We start from the raw sequence: 21,485 nt of genomic DNA, 5'->3' as shown, positions 1-21,485 counted from the left end.
AAGGTTGTACACAAAGTTACGATTAGGAGTGATGGAAATAAAAACAAACTTCCTAATGAGTTTAATTGTGGAATAATTTTCAAAAGGAAGTGGTGAAAGCTGCACTACTGACCCAAACAGTAGAAAGTATATTGTAAGGGGGGGTGGACACTGGCAAAGGAATGGATTTGGTGATTTTGTCACTCATATTTCTCATAGCTGTGAACAGTAACTCTGGGGTTGCAATAGAGCTGTACAGAAGACCGGAACAAAAATACAGGGATCTCTTTAGAGACAATATGATGACCATGGAGAATTGGATTGTGGAGAGAAGGGTGAAAATACTTCATTCTTATGAATGTATAAGATTCAGAGGACAAGGGAAATTCAAAAAACTATTAAGAGCATAGATAAAATAATGAACAAGCAAAGGATGATGGAGATAGGGAAGATAAACAGTAAGTGGAAAAACAGTGAAAGAATCCAGAACTTCATGTGTCTGCAGTAGCACCCTTTTTATGGATATTTTTTCTGGGAGTTTGTGGTAGTTCTATGAGAACAGATGGAATCTTTCATAGTGCATAATAACAAGAACTACTACAAAAATGGTTTGTTTGAATGTCAACTACGGGCTCTTTACCACTGATCTTAAATAGAGTTGAGAACCACAAAAAGAAAATTGAAAGGAAATTTTATGTCGTCAGGAATGTTAAAAAATTGGCCTATGCAACTTCTAATTTTGAGAGAAAAACTGGAATAGAGAAGGTGACTTTGTATGTTTTCTCTTCAGTTTTTAAGAACACGTGTAATTCTGTGTTAAGGGAATAGCTATGACTTGAAAGCATACGATTCTAGAAGTGAGTGAACCTTCTAAAGGTAGTTGGTAGGAAAGTGAGATTGGTTCAAAACTACCGTTCCTGCCAAAATGTAATTGGTTTGATACCAAACATTTGATCCCCCCCCCCCTTTTTAAGTTTGATCTCTAATTATCCAGTGAGTCCTTTGGTATAAGCAAAACAGTTGTATAATTGTAACAATTATTGAACAAACTGAATAAGCCGTTCATTCTTTCACAAGGTTATTTCACTATGGTATTTATTTGTATTAGAACAGTGGCTTGGAGCCAACTGAGAACAGGATATCATTGAGCATTGTACAAATAGAAGTTATAGTCTAAACAGATAAAGAAGATGAAAGGAAGGAAAGAATGCTTTGCAATTGTTATGTTAGCATCATTAGTTTTGTGTGGGATGGAGGTTGGTGGTACAATGTTTTTAATTTTGTTGCTCCAGTTTAGTAAGGGGAATAGCTAAAAAGACAAACACAAGAAGAGAGGAGGGTAAGAATGTAAGGCAGGAAGGAAGGAGGGGGGCATGGAAGGCAGATGTAGTGGGGTTGCGGTGAAGAGACTGAGGGAGCACACAGGAGTGTTTGTAGCAAACAGCCAGTGAGCATCGGAGAGAGAATATGAGAATATTCAGACTGAAAACTGGAGAAAGCAGTCTATCGTTATTGTTTTATAGCTCCTGCTTCAACTGCTTCTGCAGCTGCCTTTAAGTGTCTGTCTGGCTCCTCCCTGCAGTTTCTCTCTTCCTTTCTCCAAGCCCACACAGCTGGAGGGAGAGGTGGGTTCTCATGAAGCCTAGTTATTCCTGGAATTGGAGGTCTCTTGTACAGTTCTGGGCTCAGACTTGCTTAAACTTCTTCTTCAACTGCTTCTGCCAGATAAAGAATATAAAACGTCTTCACTTAATTTATTTTTCTAATCACAAAACAGGAATTGCATTAAAGTTTAGACCTATACCACCTAAATTCCTTTGTCATGTGTAAGATTTTGCATGATACGTGTGAAGAAGTATTCCAGTTGAGATTCGTTTGCCTCTGTGATCCTCAAGGATGATAACTTTTATATAGTTGCACTTGTGCCTAACTGGAATGTAACTTGAGGGCAGACTTTGTATAGTAGTGTAGATGAGACTTTGTTCTAGCAGAATTCTTCCATTCACAGGTATTCTACTGGGATTTAACTGTATGGTATTTCCGCAGTGGCATAGTGGTAGTAGTAACTGCTTGGCAGAAGCAGAATATAGATGCACTAAATTATTTGCAAAGACAGACTGTTATCTGAAAAGTCCAAAGAGTGCTCAGTCCTCTATTTTGGTTCTACTGATTCCAGTATATTTAAGGCTTTATCAGGTTGGGCCTATCACTAGTATTTCTTAACTGTCAAGCTCTCTTCTTGCATCTGAAGAAGTGAGGTTCTTACCCACGAAAGCTTATGCTCCCAATACTTCTGTTAGTCTTAAAGGTGCCACAGGACCCTCTGTTGCTTTTTAAAGATCTCTTCAGTGCAGCTCTTGATATTCAGAACCAAGGATGGACTATAACTGACAGACAGAACATACCCGAAGGCTTTTCAGCCTTAAGTGATTTACAAACTCCCACATCAAACTCCGCACATAAGTAATGTTATGTTAAGTTTATGGGTGATGTATGGGTCTTTTCTCTTTTGAAGTGGGCATCCTTTTATAATGACAGGTTTTTCATGCTTTGTTTTTTAGCATCCAGAAGGTGACTCTGTAGAGGGCTCATCTATTTTGGTCGACTTGGGAAGCTAGCTCATGCAAATACTGAGGCCATTTCATGTAAATTATACGTTAGTCTTGTACTTCCTTTTGGGGTACACACACGCATCAAAGAAAAACTGCATAGAAGGAAATAGATATGCTTTTTTAGCCATAATTCACCCTCTGTAGAGCCTGAGTGCTGCCTCATGTAGGGAACACAGATTTAATCCAGGTGTTTGCAGGACAGCTCTGCCATACCTTAATGGGGACAGAGGAGTCTGGCAGGGAGGCACTGCAGTGGCAGATCCAGGTGGTTGAAACCACCACACTGCCATGTACCCGACCCAGGGTGGGGCGGGGGATTATTTTTATTCACTTTTTTGTGTAGTTGAAATTTAAGATTTTGAAACACAATGGTTGAGAGAAATTGAACTACCAACTTGTTCCACTGCCAAAGGCAGAGAATCTGGTAGCTTGAAGTTGAAGGACAGAGCTTAGTCCTGGAGCCTCCAGCAACAACACTGGGCTGCTTCCAAATTCCACAGGTGGGAGGCATTAGCCCATGAGAAATGGAATGAGGAGAGAAGCTGTGCAGCAGAAATAGATGTGCTTGTTTAGGAAAAGTCACTGTGGCCTCCCTCTCCAAGAAACTAAATAGGTCTTTTGAGTATAACAAAATTCAGGTGAACCAACATTATTAGTATTGTTTTAAAAGATATAAATACTAGGAAACCAATTTCTTGTTTTGTATTGCTACAAAAGCTGAAGATCTGCCATTTTCCTCCTGCTTTACAGATTTCCCACTCTCAAAACCTTGTATCATGGCCCCATCTTTCTAGCAGAGGAGCCATTCCCTTTAGAGCCTATTGTGGCTATGTGTTAACTGTCAGGGTTGTTGAGTAACATGATGTGCTTATGGTTGCCAACTTTCTAATCGCACAAAATCGAACACCCTAGGCCCACCCCGAGGCTGCGCCCCCTGCTCAATACATTCCCCCTCAGTGGCTCACTCTCCTCCAACCTCTCACACTTTCACCAGGCTGGGGCAGAGGATTGGGGTGCAGGAGGGGGTGCGGTCTCTAACTGGGGGTGTAGTCTCTGGGGTGGGGCCAGAAATGAGGGGGGTGCAGGAGGGGGCTCCTGGTGGGGGTGCAGTCTCTGGGGTGGGACTGGGGATGAGGGATTTGGGGTGTAGGAGGGGGCTCTGGGCTGGAGCCAAGGGTTTTGGAGTGCGGGAGGGGGCTGCAGGTTGAGGCAGGGCATTAGGGTGCAGGAAGGGGTGCGGGCTCTGGGCTGGGGATGAGGGATTCAGAGTGTGGGAGGGGGCTGGGGCAGGAGGTTGCGGGGGGCTGAGAGCTCTAGCTGGGGGTGCAGGCTCTGGGATGGTCCTGGGAATGAGGGGTTAGGAGGGTGCTCTGGGTTGGGCGGGGGCTCAGTGCTGGGGAAGGGGGTTGGGGCACAGGCTTACCTTGGGCAGCCTCCCAGTCAGCGGCGCAGTGGGGCTAAGTCAGGCAATCACTGTCTGTTCTGGCACCTCGCTGCACCCTGGAAGTGGCCAGCAAGTCCAGCTTCTAGGCCGGGGGAGGAGAGGGGGCCAGGAGGCTCCGTGCGCTGCCCTTGCCCCCAGGCGCTGCCCTTGCCCCCAGGCACTGCCCCCTCAGTTCCCATTGGCCACAGCTCCCAGCCAATGGGAGTGCAGAGTCGGTGCTTGGGGCGGGGACAGCGTGCAGAGCCCCGTGGTTCCCCCGCCTAGGAGCCGGACTTGCTGGCCACTTCCGGGGCGCAGCGCAGTGCCAGGACAGGTAGGGACTAGCCTGCCTTAGACCCACAGGACAGCTGACCGGACTTCTAGCGGCCCGGTCGGCGGTGCTAACCACAGCTGCCACGGGCGTTCCAGTCGAAAACCAGACACCTGGCAACCCTAGATGTGCCCCCTCCTATGAATAGTGAAGCAGTCCGAACTGCTACCAGCCATGGGAGCTAGAGAATCTAAAAGGGACTCTATAGATAAGATGGATGCTGGAGTTTTTGGTGTATGGCACATCTGACTTTGGGACTACCCTATCACGTGGATAAAAAATGGAGGAGACTTATCAAGTTAGAGATGCCTGCTCAAATTTTCTTCCACATGCCCTGAATGTCCTGATCATCCACCTCCCAAAGCCTCTATTCTTTACCTCTCCTACACATAATGATCCTTTTCTTGTATTTTAAAGATATTGGTGCTCAGTTGTCTGGCTGCTCCTGGCATAGCACCTACCCTTTGAATTTTTCACTATGGTATGCAACAGAGTTGCGGGGGGGGGAGGGCAGGGAATGCCAGTGGAAATTTGGAGCACCGTAGGTTCCATTGCACGTGCACATCTGTTCAATGAGAGGGTTCTGGGACCTAGCGCAGGTACAGCTGGGGCTTCAGGTTATTCCTGGGATTTGGTACATTGAGTTTGGGAGTAAGATTTTGATATAAATAGCTGGTATCTGCTCCCCCTAGGTCTTATGCAAGACTGTATGGATTGCTAGCAGTTAAACCACTGGATCAGCCCAGTAATGTCAAATAGTAGTATATTAATAAAATTCAGGTGCCGTTACTGACCAGGAACCTTGAGAAAATGAATTAAATTGAAGCTGCTTTGTTACGTGACACATGCCAAAATAATTTGGTGAGTGGATGTTTGATGTCAGGAAATACATTGTTCTATAATGTCATCTAGCTCTTTCAAATTCAAAGTCTTTAAACTAGTTAGTGATAACCAGACAAGTTTCTGAACACTAAAGATGTATTTATTTTCTGACTTAATGGTATTAAATAAAACTGGAAACACCCTTCGAATTATTTCTACATTTTAAAACCTGTTTCTATCCAAGTAAACTTTGATCTCTTTCAGATTTTGAACTATATTCATTCTTAAAACTTGCTTGTATGTTTCTGACTACTTGTAGCTGCTTTCATCTGAAGAAAACGACCACAGTTCTTGTTACAGCCAGTCAGATAGTCAGTATGGTTCTCCTCCAAAAGGTTGGTCAGAAGAATTGGATGAACATGGTCAAACCTTATATACCAATGACTATACTAATGAAAAGGTACATTCTCCTTTCTTCTCATCACATATATTCTAAATTGGCAGAACCTTTTCAGTAAATTTAGTTGTAAGACGATACAGATTTCATTTTCAGTGGTGAAAATCTTTCCTCAGTGCTGGCTTCCTTTGTTCTTAAATGTCCACAACTTTGGCAACTGAATTAACAGTTTGCTCTGGTGTATGTTGTATTGATATTCCGTGGGGATAATTTTCTTAATGCTAATTCAGTGAGAGATTTGGGGCATCAGCTCCAATTTACACAAAAATGTGTATTGCACAATTCTTTATATTTCTGTCCTCTTTGTGATGTTATAGGAACGCATTCCTTACCATTCTAATGTTCTTCTTTCTGTCTTTCAGAAACACTTCTTTTGATGGTGCTGTGTAGGGTTGATAATATAGTACTCTCCCTGGGTCTGTTTCCTGCTGAAAATATAGTTGCTTTTGCTTTTTATAACCTTGTTAAATCTTCCTTTGGGAAGCAGCAAAATCTAGTGACTAGATCTCAGCAGTATCAGGAGACTTGGGTTCTGTTCTAATTTCTGCCATTGACTAACTTCGACTTTGGGCAAGTCACGATAACACTGTTTCCTGATTTGTAAAATAGGAATAACACCCCTATTTTGTAAAACCGTTGGTAATCTTTTTGGTTTGTGTTCATATTAGCGCTGCTCTTAATTATTTTTAAAATAATTCTTTGAAACAATTATGAATTTCGTCTAACTGAAATGGATATGCTGCTGGAATATGTTGTAATGTATACTAAAATCGTTTTTAAGATGCAGAATTTAAATTACAATAGATTTTTAGTAAAGGCTTGAATTTTGTGAAAGTTTTAGCTAGTGTACTTTTAAGGAGATATGAATGGTCATGTTTAATGCTTCAGTTTCTCAAAACTGACTTGCGAATAAGTCATAAATTTAATTTACTTCAGAAAAAACTTCAGAATTTCACCACTACCAGAGCTTTTCCTCTCTTTAAGCTGCCCCTAGGTGCTGCAGAATGTGTTACTCTGTTATAATATGTTGTATAGCATTATAAATTTACTTTATGCTTTACAGTAAAATACATTCCCTGAATCAAAGAATTTATTGTAAGAGTATCTGTGAAGTCCCACTGTTTTCTGAGGGGCTCTGCCTGGCTTCAAAGGCCTGCCTGTATATCTTGTTTTAGGATCAGGGCCTGATACAAAGAACTTTGCCCTTAAGAACTCTTCCTTTTCAGTGAAATTGTGAGCATGCACTGTTACAGATGTTGGGTCTGCAGACTGCTTGTCCTCTCGACAAATAGTTACCAGAGCTGAATAAATTACTTGTCAATACTCTTACTAAATAATTAAAGGTTTAGAACAATAATTTTGTGCAATAATCTCTCTAAAATGGGCCCTTACTACAACTCGCCTCTTAGCCGTACCAGGAACCTAATGGAGCTTGATCAGAAAGTGGCAGGACTTTTATATAAATTTCTGTATTCTGTTCTCAGACTTTTAAACTTAACCCTTTCATGTTGAAAAGAGTGCAGTATACTGTACTTTAAAAAAAAATCTGTTTATCTCGACACTGTGACATCACAGGGTTATACGTTCTGGGGAGTTATAACAGAGATGTTGAGAGTTAATGTGACCTGGAACTGAAAAAGAGCACATAAAATTTACTTTCTCATTGCTTTTTAGTTTTGCCTAATTGAAAAGGGTGCACAGTTGGTACATTTCTGAAGTAAATGGAATTTTATTATTTGCAAGTTGTCTTCAAGCTTGAATGCAAAGTATCTAAGATGTGTTGTGATATCAGTCTTTCTGTCACGGTTATTAAATTTCCTATTATCACATTTATTTCTACAGTGGATAAAACATGTAGACGAACAAGGTAGACCATATTACTACAGTGCTGATGGATCACGATCAGAATGGGAACTGCCAAAGGTAACAAAAACAAAAGTACAGTGACAACTGGTTGTTCTTTCAGTAAACGTTCAGAAATCTGTGGTGGGAGTTCTTCACAACAGATGTATTCTTTCAACTGTGGCTAATGCCCCATGTTTAATTATTCTTGACATTTCTTGGGGTTTTTCCTGTGAAGACAGACTCGTTATCATGAAGGATGTGACATCAGAAATAATTCAGTATAATGGTGTTAAAAATTCAAGAGAAAGTCTTACCTCTGTGCCTAACAGTATTTTTCAAGTAGTGCTGCACAGTAGCATTGGCCTTCCTGTTATAGAGGCAGGGTTTTCAAAGTATTTTTTATGAGTAGTAGTATTGTGTTCACTTTTTAAACTCCGCTCTATAAACAATGATATTCATCAGAGGCCCTTGAGAGAAACTATGAACTAGCTTTTAAAACAAGTTGCAATACCAATACTAGCAGACCAAGAAAAAGGAGACCTGAGCAAAGTGGGAAATGACCAGGAAGATAGTTTTCTAACAGAACTTGCCTGTGCAAATATACTGACCTCTAAATTACTAAGGAGTTAAATGGAATTCTGCTGTAATCTGCACACAATGTGTTAGGGAGATTTTTCTTTAATCCTGTAATCCAATAGAGATCTTAAATTTTGTGGCAGCCAAAGACCTACCAGGCTATCCTTAATGAATACAGTTTAAAAATTACTTAGATACTGCTCAGTTGCTTCAGTCCAGTAATTAGCAGTCTTATACTCTTGAACAAATTGCTTTTATCAAAAGCACTTTGAGCAGTCAATTTGTATAATATAAATTTAATCCAGGAAGTGAAAGATGAGTTTCTGCTGCATGCTGTCACTATTTTTAATGTAGTGTTTTTGACAGAGTGGAAGGGTCTATCTTGCCCACTAATTCAGTTTTGGATCTGAATTATACAAATAGTTGATACTATTGGCTCTAATCTAAGAACTACAGTTCACAGTGCCAACCCAATAGAAATTTACCTAAAGCAGAAGAGTAGAGAAAGGCGGTGTCTCAAGGTGCTGTGTGTTTTGTAATGCAATAGTTTAGAGGTCCCAATCAAGGATCAGGGCCTGATTGTACTAGTTATTGTAACTACACAGAGGCTGTCTCTACACTTGGAGTTGGGGTTGTGATTCCCAATTTGAATAGACATACTCATACTAGCTTTCATCAAGTAGTAGTGTAGCAGTAGCGCGAGTGGCAGCACAGGTTAGTCGCCCCAACTACAAACCTACCTGGACCCTGTGGGTATGTACTTAGCGTGGCTAGCCTGTGCTGCTGTCTGTACTACTGTGGCTACACTACTGTTTTTAGTGTGATAGCTTGATGAGAACTAGCACGAGTATGTCTGCTGTGTCTGGAAATCACACCCCCAGCTCCAAGTGTAGATGTAGCCAAAATGAAAACACACAATTGCCTCATTGTTAACATGTGCTTCCCTTGTTTGTTTGTATCCACCTGTTGTTTTATCATTACTTCAGACTCTTAAGTTCTTAAAGCAAAGATGGTCTTTTCACTGTGTTTGTAAGGACTAGCATAAGGATGCTGTGATTGGGGCCTGTAGGCACCACCATAATAGAAAGAATTAATTAATTAAAGCAGACTCTGTTTACATGGTTAGGAAATAATCTTAATCTTTTAAAAGAATGAGTAATGGTAAATGAGTCTGAAATTACCAAAATTTACCAAATATTAACTTGGTGTAAACAAATGAACGATCGATCTTGCGCCATAACCCAGTGCCCTGTGTACTGTTAAAATAACATCTTGAAATTCTAGAAGTCATTTAGTGTACCAGTTTGCCGCAAAAGATCTGAAGACTACCCAACCTATAACTTACAGCGAATAATAGAGATTTGTGAGTAAAGGCAGGAGCACAATTGAAGCCTCATCTCTGGAAAACCCCTGATTTATTAGAACAGGGGTAGGCAACCTATGGCACGTGTGCCAAAGGCGGCACGCAAGCTGATTTTCAGTGGCACTCACACTGCCCGGGTCCTGGCCACCAGTCCGGGGTGCTCTGCATTTTAATTTAATTTTAAATGAAGCTTCTTAAACATTTTAAAAACCTTAATTTACTTTACATACAACAGTAGTTTAGTTATATATTATAGACTTATACAAAGAGACCTTCTAAAAACGTTAAAATGTATTACTGGCACGCGAAACCTTATTTTAGAGTGAATAAATGAAGACTCGGCACACCACTTCTGAAAGGTTGCTGACCCCTGTATTAGAAGTTGGTTCAAAACTTACCCAGGAAGTAAAGGATTGGAAAACATAATATAGACTGAAGATCTGTTTCAGGAAAAAGATTTTTCTCTTCTTAACTGTCAGGAGTGGGAGAAGAAAAGACTTTAGGAGACTTTTTGGCTGTTTTTACAACTGAATAGGTATAGTGCTGAAACTGTGGGGGTCCTACTCTGACATCCATCTGAACATGAACTTAAAAAAAAAAAAAAAATTACATGTAGACCACACCAGTTCTCGTACCTAGAATCATTTTTGGTAAATTATTACAAATCCTTTAAAGCAACTGCATATCACTGGAAACCAAAAATCATCAAAAATAGTCTGGAAAGAGTTAACTGTGAAAGATGCTAACCTAAGATTAAAATTTTAAAATCTTCATGATGTATGTTGGATCCTGGACACTGCTATGAATATACCACCTTGGAAGAAAATTCAAACACCTACTGGGGAGATAAAAATACCGGGATTGTGGTGCAGGTTCTTGAACTGTGAATATATAAATGTTTTTTAGGGAAAGTTATCATATATACTTGTTCATTAGCCCGTTCCTTTATAAGCCAACCTCCCAAAATGGATAGGTAAAAATAGCAAAAACTGTATGACCCTTTCATAAGCCGACCCTATATTTCAGGGTTTGGAAAATTTGGCTCCCGGTCCATCAGGGTAAGCCACTGGGGAGTCGGAACGTTTTGTTTACTTGGAGCGTCTGCAGGCATGGAGCCCCTCAGCTCCCACTGGCCGCGGTTCGCCGCTCCAAGCCAATGGGGGCGGCAAGAAGCGGCGCGGGCTGAGAGATGTGCTGGCCGCCGCTTCCCGCCGTCCCCATTGGCCTGGAGCGGCGAACCGCGGCCAGTGGGAGCCGCGATCGGCCAAACCTGCGTACGCGGCAGGTAAACAAGCCGGTCCCTGGCGGGCTGCGGGCCAAAGGTTGCTAATCCCTGTATTAGATATTCAATTCAATGATTCCATAGAGTTTAAAATCATCAAATTTTGGTGTAGACCCGTTTATAAGCCGACCCCCGCTCTTTGATGCATCACTTTTTTACCAAAAATATTTGGCTTATGAACGAGTATATACGGTACTCTTTCTATCTATATCTATATCGAGAGATAAATATATAGATATAAAAATATATAACTTTCCCTAAAAACAGCAATTTAATTATATAATATCGTTATAAGAATCTATATAGAAATAAAATTAATACAGTGACATATTGGAGTAGCAGAATGCCTCCAGCTAACACAAAGTTTGGATGATTGGAGTTGCTTTGACAACTGCTAAAAGAACTTTATTAGGCCTTGTAAGACTGTGACCTATCCTGCTATACTACAACAGATGAGCATACTGAATAGGGCCCTACATTATGAACAAAATTCATTATTTAAAGAATATTTTGAAAACTATTTCCTGTATCCCACACAGATTCTGCTGACTGGAAGATTTTAATTGTCACATCTCAACAATTATATTTTTAAATGAAAATCAAACAGAGTACACTTTAAAATATATATTTATATTTTCTAGGGCTGTTGATTAATTGCAGTTAACTCACGTGATTAACTCAAAAAAATTAATTGCGATTAATCAGTTTTAATCACCCTGTTAAACAATAGAATACCAATTGAAATTTATTAATTATTTTGGATGTTTTTCTACATTTTCAAATCTATTGTATTCTGTTTTGTAATTGAAATCAGTGTATGTTATTTTTTATAAATATTTGCACTGTAAAAATGACAGACAAAAGAAATAGTATTTTTCAATTCACCTCATACAAGTACTGTAGTGCAATCTTTGCCGTGAAAGTGCAATTTAGAAATGTAGATTTTTTTTTTGTTACATAACTGCGCTCAAAAATAAAATAATGTAAAACTTCAGAGCCTTCAAGTCCAGTCAGTCCTACTTCTTGTTCAGCCAATTGCTCAGACAAACACATTTGTTTACATTTACAGGCGATAATGCTGCCCTCTTCGTATTTACAATGTCACCAGACAGTGAGAACAGGCGTTTGCATGGCACTTTTGTAGCTGGCATTGCAAGGTATTTACGTGCCAGATATGCTAAACATTCGTAGGCCCCTTCATGCTTCGGCCACCATTCCAGAGGACATGCTTCCATGCCGATGACGCTCATTTAATAAAACAATTCATTCATTAAATTTCTGACTGAACTCCTTGGAGGAGATTTGTATGTCCCCTCCTCTGTTTTAACCACATTCTGCCACATATTTCATGTTGTTGCAGTCTCAGATGATGACCCAGCACATGTTGTTCATTTTAAGAAAACTTTCACTGCAGATTTGACAAAATGCAAAGAAGGTACCAATGTGAAATTTCTAAAGCTTGCTACAGCACTCGACCCAAAGTTTAAGAATCTGAAGTGCCGTCCAAAATCTGAGAGGGACGAGGTGTGGAGCATGCTTTCAGAAGTCTTAAAAGATCAACATTCCAATGCGGAAACTGAACATCCCAAACCACCAAAAACGAATATCAACCGTCTGCTGGTGGCATCTGACTCAGATAATATAAATGAATATGTGTCGGTCCGCACTGCTTTGCATTGTTATCGAGCAGAACCCGTCATCAGCATGGACGCATGTTCCTTGGGATGGTTGAAGCATGAAGGGACATATGAATCTTTAGCACATCTGGCACGTAAATACCTTGCAATGCTGGCTACAAAAGTGCCATGCAAATGCCTGTTTTTACTTTCAGGTGACATTGTAAACAAGAAGCGGGCAGCATTATCTCCTGCAAATGTAAACAAACTTGTTTGTCTGAGCGATTGGCTGAACAAGAAGTAGGACTGAGTGGACTTACAGGCTCTAAAATTTTACATTTTTATTTTTAAAGCAGTTTTTTTGTACATAATTCTACATTTGTAAATTCAACTTTCATGATAGAGATTGCACTACAGTACTTGTATTAAGTGAATTGAAAAATACTATTTCTTTTGTTTTTTTACAGTGCAAATACTTGTAATCAAAAATAAATATAAAGTGAGCACCGTACAGTTTGTATTCTGTGTTGTAATTGAAATCAATATATTTGAAAATGTAGGAAACATCCAAAAATATTTAAATAAATGGTATTCTATTAAGTGTCATTAATTGTAATAAATTTTTTTAATTGTGCGATTAATCATGATTTTTTTTAATCGCTTGACCGCCCTAATATTTTCTAATATTTGTGACAGCTGTCTTAATTAGCTTTGTTTTCTCCTCCACACTTAATTCATTCAACCTTCCTCTGCCATACACCACTTCAGGATCTTATAGCCCTGATATGGGAAATAAAATGGTGTGTAGGAAAAAATGTTGCATGTGCTTAAAATACAGAAGAAGAGTTAAAAATGTGTTTAAAAATACTTAGTTTTAATTGTGAGAACATTAAGCACAATTTATAAAGGAAAAAATGTAAAGTCTGGAGTGACACGTACTAGCTGTCTAAAAAATTGTTTAACAGTGTTTCCTTTTATCTACCTACAAAATACTGAATAAATAATTTTGAGAAGGGAAAGAATGCAGCACAATCAAGTAGAGGTTAAAGGGACATTGAAACTAACAGACATATTTCCAACATGCATTCCCAGTCTTTCATTCCACACTGGCATAGGAACATATGACCACTGATTGATCTATCTAGTCCATCTCTGAGTCATATATCCCTGAAATGAAGCAAGTAAAATAAAAATAAGTTAATTTAAGAAGCATAGACTGAGGTCAAAGAAAGCAAAAATGAGAGAAAATTACAAAATAAATGAAACAGGAGTGAAGGAAAAGATCTATTGTGCTTTAGAGACACTCCTTGGTCTTTCCATCACTCTCATCTCTAAACATTGAGCTAACACACAGTTTTTGATATTTAGAAAGTTTTAAAGTATCAATGTTGACCAAATGGGAATGAGGATATGGAGGTAGATATTACCACATCTGAGGTAGAAGCCAAACTCTAACAGCTTAATAGGACTAAATCGGGGGGCCCAGATAATCTTCATCCAAGAATATTAAAGGAACTGGCACATGAAATTGCAAGCCCATTACTGACTCATTAAAAATTCTTGCTAAACTCAGGGGTTGTACTGTACGACTGGAGAATTGCTAACATAGTTCCTATTTTTAAGGAAGTAAAAAAAAGGGATCCGAGTAACTATAGGCCTGTTAGTTTGACATCTGTAGTATGCAAGGTCTTGGAAAAAATTTTGAAGGAGAAAGTAGTTAAGGACATTGAGGTCAATGGTAATTGGGACAAAATACAACATGGTTTTACAAAAGGTAGATCGTGCCAAACCAACCTGATCTCCTTCTTTGAGAAGGTAACAGATTTTTTTAGACAAAGGAAACGCAGTGGATCTAATTTACCTCAATTTCAGTAAGGCATTTGATACGGTTCCACATGGCGAATTATTAGCTAAATTGGAAAAGATGGGGATCAATATGAAAATTGAAAGGTGGATAAGGAACTGGTTAAAGGGGAGACTACAACGGGTCATACTGAAAGGTGAACTGTCAGGCTGGAAGGAGGTTACTAGTGGAGTTCCTCAGGGATCGGTTTTGGGACCAATCTTATTTAATCTTTTTATTACTGACCTTGGCACAAAAAGTGGGAATGTGCTAATAAAGTTTGCGGATGACACAAAGCTGGGAGTTATTGCTAATACAGAGAAGGACCGGGATATCATACAGGAAGATCTGGATGACCTTGTAAACTGGAGTAATAGTAATAGGATGAAATTTAATAGTGAAAAGTGCAAGGTCATGCATTTAGGGATTAATAACAAGAATTTTGGTTATAAATTGGTGACACATCAGTTGGAAGTAACAGAGGAGGAGAAGGACCTTGGAGTATTGGTTGATCACAGGATGACTATGAGCCGCCAATGTGATATGGCTGTTAAAAAAGCTAATGCGGTCTTGGGATGCATCAGGCGAGGTATTTCCAGTAAAGATAAGGAGGTGTTAGTACCGTTATACAAGGCACTGGTGAGACCTCATCTGGAATATTGTGTGCAGTTCTGGTCTCCCATGTTTAAGAAGGATGAATTCAAACTGGAACAGGTACAGAGAAGGGCTACTAGGATGATCCGAGGAATGGAAAACCTGTCTTATGAAAGGAGACTCAAAGAGCTTGGCTTGTTTAGCCTAACCAAAAGAAGGCTGAGGGGAGATATGATTGCTCTTTATAAATATATCAGAGGGATAAATATCAGGGAGGGAGAGGAATTATTTAAGCTTAGTACCAATGTGGACACAAGAACAAATGGATATAAACTGGACATTAGGAAGTTTAGACTTGAAATTAGATGAAGGTTTCTAACCATTAGAGGAGTGAAGTTCTGGAACAGCCTTCCAAGGGGAGTAGTGGGGTCAAAAGACATATCTGGCTTCAAGACTAAGCTTGATAAGTTTATGGAGGGGATGGTATGATGGACTAGCTTAATTTTGGCAATTAATTGATCTTTGATTATTAGCAGGTAAATATGCCCAATGGTCTGTGATGGGATGTTAGATGGAGTGGGATGTGAGTTACTACAGAGAATTCTTTCCTGGGTGTCTGGCTGGTGAGTCTTGCCCACATGCTCAGGGTTTAACTGATCGCCATATTTGGGGTCGGGAAGGAATTTTCCTCCAGGGCAGATTGGCAGAGGCCCTGGAGGTTTTTCGCCTTCCTCTGCAGCATGGGGCACGGGTAGGGTGACCAGACAGCAAGTGTGAAAAATCGGGACGGGGGGTGGGGGGTAATAGGTGCCTATATAAGAAAAAGACCCAAAAATCGGGACTGTTCCTATAAAATCAGGACATCTGGTCACCCTAGGCACGGGTCACTTGCTGGAGGATTCTCTGCACCTTGAAGTCTTTAAACCACGATTTGAGGACTTCAATAACTCAGGCATAGGTTAGGGGTTTGTTACAGGAGTGGGTGGGTGAGATTCTGTGGCCTGCGTTGTGCAGGAGGTCAGACTAGATGATCATAATGGTCCTTTCTGACCTTGAAGTCTGAGTCTATAAAAACTTGGTGATAGTCTTCCTTTTGTCAAGAAATTAACATAGCATCAATTTCCCCCTTTGCCCACCACACACAGCACAGTCACCAGAAAAGGACATCAGTTTTTGATACCTGATTAGACCAACAGTCCATTATTCACTTCTTAACTTTGCTCCGTCAGCATTAGATATGAGTCCGAATCTTGGTTTTGAAAGTCAAACCGGTGATCATCTGTCTCAGAGGCCACAGTACTGCCAATGAATGCTAAGTCCTGTCTACTGCACACAACTTAAAATTGAAAAATGTAAAAGCAGAACAAAGAGCAAGTAATATTAAGAAAATAACATGCAATGAAATGTAGAAACAAAATTAAAAATAGTAAGAATGAGGAGATCAAGAAATGGTATAATATACACCTTTCCAATTCAACAATTTAAATAGTTTGTCTCACTGTATTAAAATAGCTGCAAAAACAGTAACCGTTTATACTTCAGCTATGAAAACAATAAATTTTGCATGAAATCCTATCTAGAGCTAAAAATAGTAGCTTCTGTCTGATTTCTAACTTTCCCCTTCAATATTTTAGAAAAATAGAAAGGTTGCATTTTAAAAAAAATCAAGGTTCATGAAAGTACTGTGAAAATTCACCGCTTAAAGTAGTGACTTGGGTCCTGATCCTGCAAATTCTAATGCATAGGCATAGCTTCACAAAAATGAATAGTGCCATTGAACTTCATGGGACTGCTCATATGCGTAAGTAGTTTGCATGAACAGGGCCTCGGGCTAGATGTCAGATCAGTTCTAAGCTAACTCTGTCATTAGTAATCTTGTCAACCACATAATTTTAGATGAGAATGCCACTTGACCTTGGTTAGGTGAGTGGTGAGCTGTAATTTTAGCTTTTCTGTTCCCTTCACTGCTACCTCATCCTCCCAACTCATCCCCACTGTTTTTGTCTTTCCTTCATCTGCTGCATTCTGTCTTCTGATCATGTGGACTGAAGGTTCTCTGGGGCAAGAATTGTAGTCTTCATTTTACTTTTTCTCTACCGTGCTTAGCACAGCGGGACCCTGATCCGTGGGACCCTCATAGGCACTACATTAATAAAAATAACAAGGGATGCAAAGCAGCTTTGATAAAACCGACAGATGAGCAGAACTGTGAAAGGCTGATCAAACCCACTATCATGGCGATAAATGTGGTTACGGAAGAGCCTGAGACTTAATTTATAGATATGAAAGGAACATTGAAGAATACAGTATTGATCAGAAGCACTTGGGCTTGAATTAACAAAAGGCAATAATTTAGTTTGTTTGTAGTCCAAAGGTCCTTTGACACAATAGTCAGTTGTGGCTAAATAAAAGGAAATTTTTTTGTAGTTGCAACTGTTACATGATTAATATGTAATGACATGTTATGTGATTTTTGGGACCAATAACTGTCCTTAATGCTCTAGTTAGAACACATGGAATCACCCTGACAAAACTGGAAATAATCCCAAAAAATCTGGATAGGTTGCAGATTGTGCATGCATCCTGAGATGACAGTTTTTTAAACTAAAGTTTTAATGCACTGGGTGGACCCTTGGAAAAAGTAGTGGGTTTTTAAAAATAATGTTAATGAACTCACACTTAAGCAGGTAAAATTATTCTGTGTGGGTTCCAGAAAGGTTTGAATTTCTTGGACAATAACTCCTTTCCCTCCGCCCCACACACCCGCACTCAAGTTTCCGGTTTAAATGTTTTCCTGGGATACTGTATACAAAAGATGCTAGTCAGCTGTGTTAAATTAATAATCAGCCTTTTCTTTCATTTCTTGCTAATAAAGGAGAAGATAAATCTGAGATTCAAGGAATGTGTTCTATAGTGTGGGTGTAAAACTGAAAGCTCTAGCATTGGTGTCATCTAAAATTCAGCCAAAGAGATTAATCTAGTGTAAAAGTAGTATAAAAGAAGACAGTATGCCATAAAAGTGTAAACTTCTGCAAAAAGTCTGAAAGTATCTTAAAATGCAGTTCATATATCACTGATGTCTCTTGCTGTAAAAGTGAGGGTAAAGCTGAGTAAATGGCCTGTCTTCTTTGTTTTTTCAACTTTGGATATTTTACGGGGCCTGGGTGGTCAGATCTTGGTATAGATAGAATACCTTCCTTCTGCTTAGTTAGGAATTGTAAATAGGCACAACAGCAAGATCTGTGGCATCAACACCTACTTGCAGAGAACAGGCTGTTTTTGATGCTTCAAAGACTAGTAACACTGGTCTACAATTTTTGAGAAGTCGTCTGCTTCAGAGATAAAATGTGCTATTTATTATGTATTTTGATGTGCTGAATTCAAATATGACAATTAAAACAACTGATTGGCTACTGTTTCTAAGATATCTAAGTTTTTACATTTTATGTCTATGTATATTGTGTAGATAGTAGAGTTTTAATCATAAATTGTAAACCTAGGTCTTTTCATGTGTTTATGGTTGCTTTACATGATAATATTTCACCTGTCCTGTTTATGTAACACTTTAAAAATCAGCAAAAGGGTTATATAAATAATTTATTATGAAACAAAAGGCAAAAAACTATTATGTACATAGTTTAGTCCTATTCAGCGTCTACTTGGCGCTTCTTGGCTTGTCTCTTGTATTCATTAAATGGAGCATCCCTTGTCACTGTCCAGCAAGCATTGATGGGCTCCATTTGCCCTGATAGCGTTTCTCCATTGTTGCAACATCCTGGTGAAATCGCTCGCCGTGCTCGTCGCTCACTGCTCCGCAGTTTGGTGGAAAAAAATCTAGATGAGAGTGCAAAAAATGTATCTTTAGTGACATGTTGCAACCAAGGCTTTTGTATGCCTTGCGGAGGTTTTCCACCAACAACCTGTAGTTGTCTGCCTTGTTGTTTCCGAGAAAATTTATTGCCACTAACTGGAAGGCTTTCCATGCCGTCTTTTCCTTGCCACGCAGTGCATGGTCAAATGCATCATCTCGAAGAAGTTCACGAATCTGAGGACCAACAAAGACACCTTCCTTTATCTTAGCTTCACTTAACCTTGGAAATTTTCCACGGAGGTACTTGAAAGCTGCTTGTGTTTTGTCAATGGCCTTGACAAAGTTCTTCATCAGACCCAGCTTGATGTGTAAGGGTGGTAACAAAATCTTCCTTGATTCAACAAGTGGTGGATGCTGAACACTTTTCCTCCCAGGCTCCAATGACTGTCGGAGTGGCCAATCTTTCTTGATGTAGTGGGAATCTCTTGCATGACTATCCCATTCGCAGAGAAAACAGCAGTACTTTGTGTATCCAGTCTGCAGACCAAGCAAGAGAGCAACAACCTTCAAATCGCCACAAAGCTGCCACTGATGTTGGTCATAGTTTATGCACCTCAAAAGTTGTTTCATGTTGTCATAGGTTTCCTTCATATGGACTGCATGACCAACTGGAATTGATGGCAAAACATTGCCATTATGCAGTAAAACAGCTTTAAGACTCGTCTTCGATGAATCAATGAACAGTCTCCACTCATCTGGATCGTGAACGATGTTGAGGGCTGCCATCACACCATCGATGTTGTTGCAGGCTACAAGATCACCTTCCATGAAGAAGAATGGGACAAGATGCTTTTGATGGTCACGGAACATGGAAACCCTAACATCACCTGCCAGGAGATTCCACTGCTGTAGTCTGGAGTCCAACAGCTCTGCCTTACTCTTGGGTAGTTCCAAATCCCTGACAAGGTCATTCAGTTCACCTTGTGTTATGAGGTGTGGTTCAGAGGAGGAGGATGGGAGAAAATGTGGGTCCTGTGACATTGATGGTTCAGGACCAGAAGTTTCATCCTCTTCCTCTTCCTCGTCTGACTCAAGTGAGAATGATTCTGGTGCATCAGGAACCGGCAGTCCTTCTCCGTGAGGTACTGGGCGTATAGCTGATGGAATGTTTGGATAATGCACAGTCCACTTTTTCTTCTTTGACACACCTTTCCCAACTGGAGGCACCATGCAGAAGTAACAATTGCTGGTATGATCTGTTGGCTCTCTCCAAATCATGGGCACTGCAAAAGGCATAGATTTCCTTTTCCTGTTCAACCACTGGCGAAGATTTGTTGCACTAGTGTTGCAACATATGTGTGGGGCCCACCTCTTGTCCTGATCTCCAATTTTGCAGCCAAAATTAAGGTGATAGGCTTTCTTAACCATAGTGGTTATACTGCGCTTTTGTGATGCAAAAGTCACTTCACCACAAACATAGCAGAAGTTATCTGCACTGTTCACACAAGTACGAGGCATCTCTGCTCACTTTGGCTAAACAGAAATATGTCCCTTTGCAAAATCAAACACTGACAAATAAGAGAGCACGACACTGTATGATTTCTAGAGCTGATATAGGGCAATTTGTTCAGCAGAGTGATGTAAGCTTCGTTATGATTGCATCATCCATGACTTCTAGGAATAACATGATGCAATTCATATCATGTATGACGGAATACCAGCTTCAGATTGCATCATTCATTGTTTTGCCTAAAAAGCAAGTACTGTCCAAACCCAGTCATAGATTTATTCATAGATCCAGTCAAAGATGTATTTTAGTCATTTCTGGTTTAAATTGAGATCCCTTCCCTTTATAACTCACTTATCCTCCGCCATTCCCAAATCAAGGGTCGTATATACTGACCCAATAGCATATCTTGAAAACTAGAGCCAATCAACAATTTTAAGCATCATTTTCGTTCTCAGTGACCCAGAATTAGTAAAGTTCGACTACATTTATTTCAGAAGCATTTTGGCTGTAGAGCAGTGTAATCTGAAGGGATGCTGGGAGTGTAAGGTTGGGGAAAGAGTATGTGTGACAGTTTAGTGAAGGAATTGGACTGTTAGGGTGTCTCTTCATTCTCCATCTTAGGAGTTATCTCTAGTTGATTTGTGCAGCGGCATCCTCTTCCCTATAGACAGCTGCAACTGCTTCATGTATTGCACCTGATGCCTCAAACTTGTGTGTACATACATACCTGGGGAGGACATTGGGCTTTTTACCTATATACAGGGAAAAAAGGGCAAGTCTTCAAACAAAAAATGTTAAGATCAATACTAGCATATATAAGGGCAGATTTAAAACAAACAAAACAAAACAAAACCCAAAACCCACCTAGGAGCACTTAAGTCAAAAAGAGCATCTGAAAATTATGAACTCAAGCCTCAAATGACCAAAAATATAAAAATGAGTAATGGAAGAAGAATTTGTTGCAGAAACATTTTTTAGTTTTTGGATTTCTCTCCAGCTTCAGTTTAAAATCTGATGTCAGAAGAATTGCAGTAAATATGCTAGAGGTAACGAAGGTTGGTAGACGTCTCAAAAAAGAGAGGTAAATCTAATAGGTCTCTGGAAGTCAGAAAATTATCTTGTAATGGGACAGTGGGAAAAACTGAAATCTCAAACTAATCTAAGATTCCAAGCAAACAAAGTAAAATCTAATTTGAGCTATGTCTACTAAAAGTGGCCAATCTTTTTCTCCCACATTCTTCCAATGAAGCTGTGTCCAATTCCTTTTAATCTGATTATAGATGTCCTTAAGAGGAAAGTACTTTCTGATATAGAAAGAGGAACCAGTGCTCTCCCTGAAACTTGAGAAACTCATCTATATAAGAATGAGGACACCTGCTACAAATGGGCGAGAAGACAGCCTTGAGCCATACCACATTAAC

The 21,485-nt window shown here is 39.8% G+C and overlaps 1 protein-coding gene across 1 annotated transcript in view; it reads left to right on the top strand.

Moving 5' to 3' along the window:
• The window catches only part of ARHGAP12 (Rho GTPase activating protein 12), a 137,147-nt gene that overhangs the window by 66,697 nt on the left and 48,965 nt on the right, over nt 1-21,485 (top strand). Inside the window, exons 3-4 of the mRNA XM_065398819.1 lie at nt 5,487-5,627; nt 7,467-7,547. Of these exons, the coding sequence (XP_065254891.1) occupies nt 5,487-5,627; nt 7,467-7,547 (222 nt within the window). The remainder of the gene's footprint in view (nt 1-5,486; nt 5,628-7,466; nt 7,548-21,485) is intronic.

This window comes from Emys orbicularis, chromosome 2, assembly GCF_028017835.1.
Source record: "Emys orbicularis isolate rEmyOrb1 chromosome 2, rEmyOrb1.hap1, whole genome shotgun sequence".
Classification (NCBI taxonomy): domain Eukaryota; kingdom Metazoa; phylum Chordata; order Testudines; family Emydidae; genus Emys; species Emys orbicularis.
Note: the sequence above shows the minus strand (reverse complement) of the source record. Positions and strands in the feature narration are given on the sequence as shown.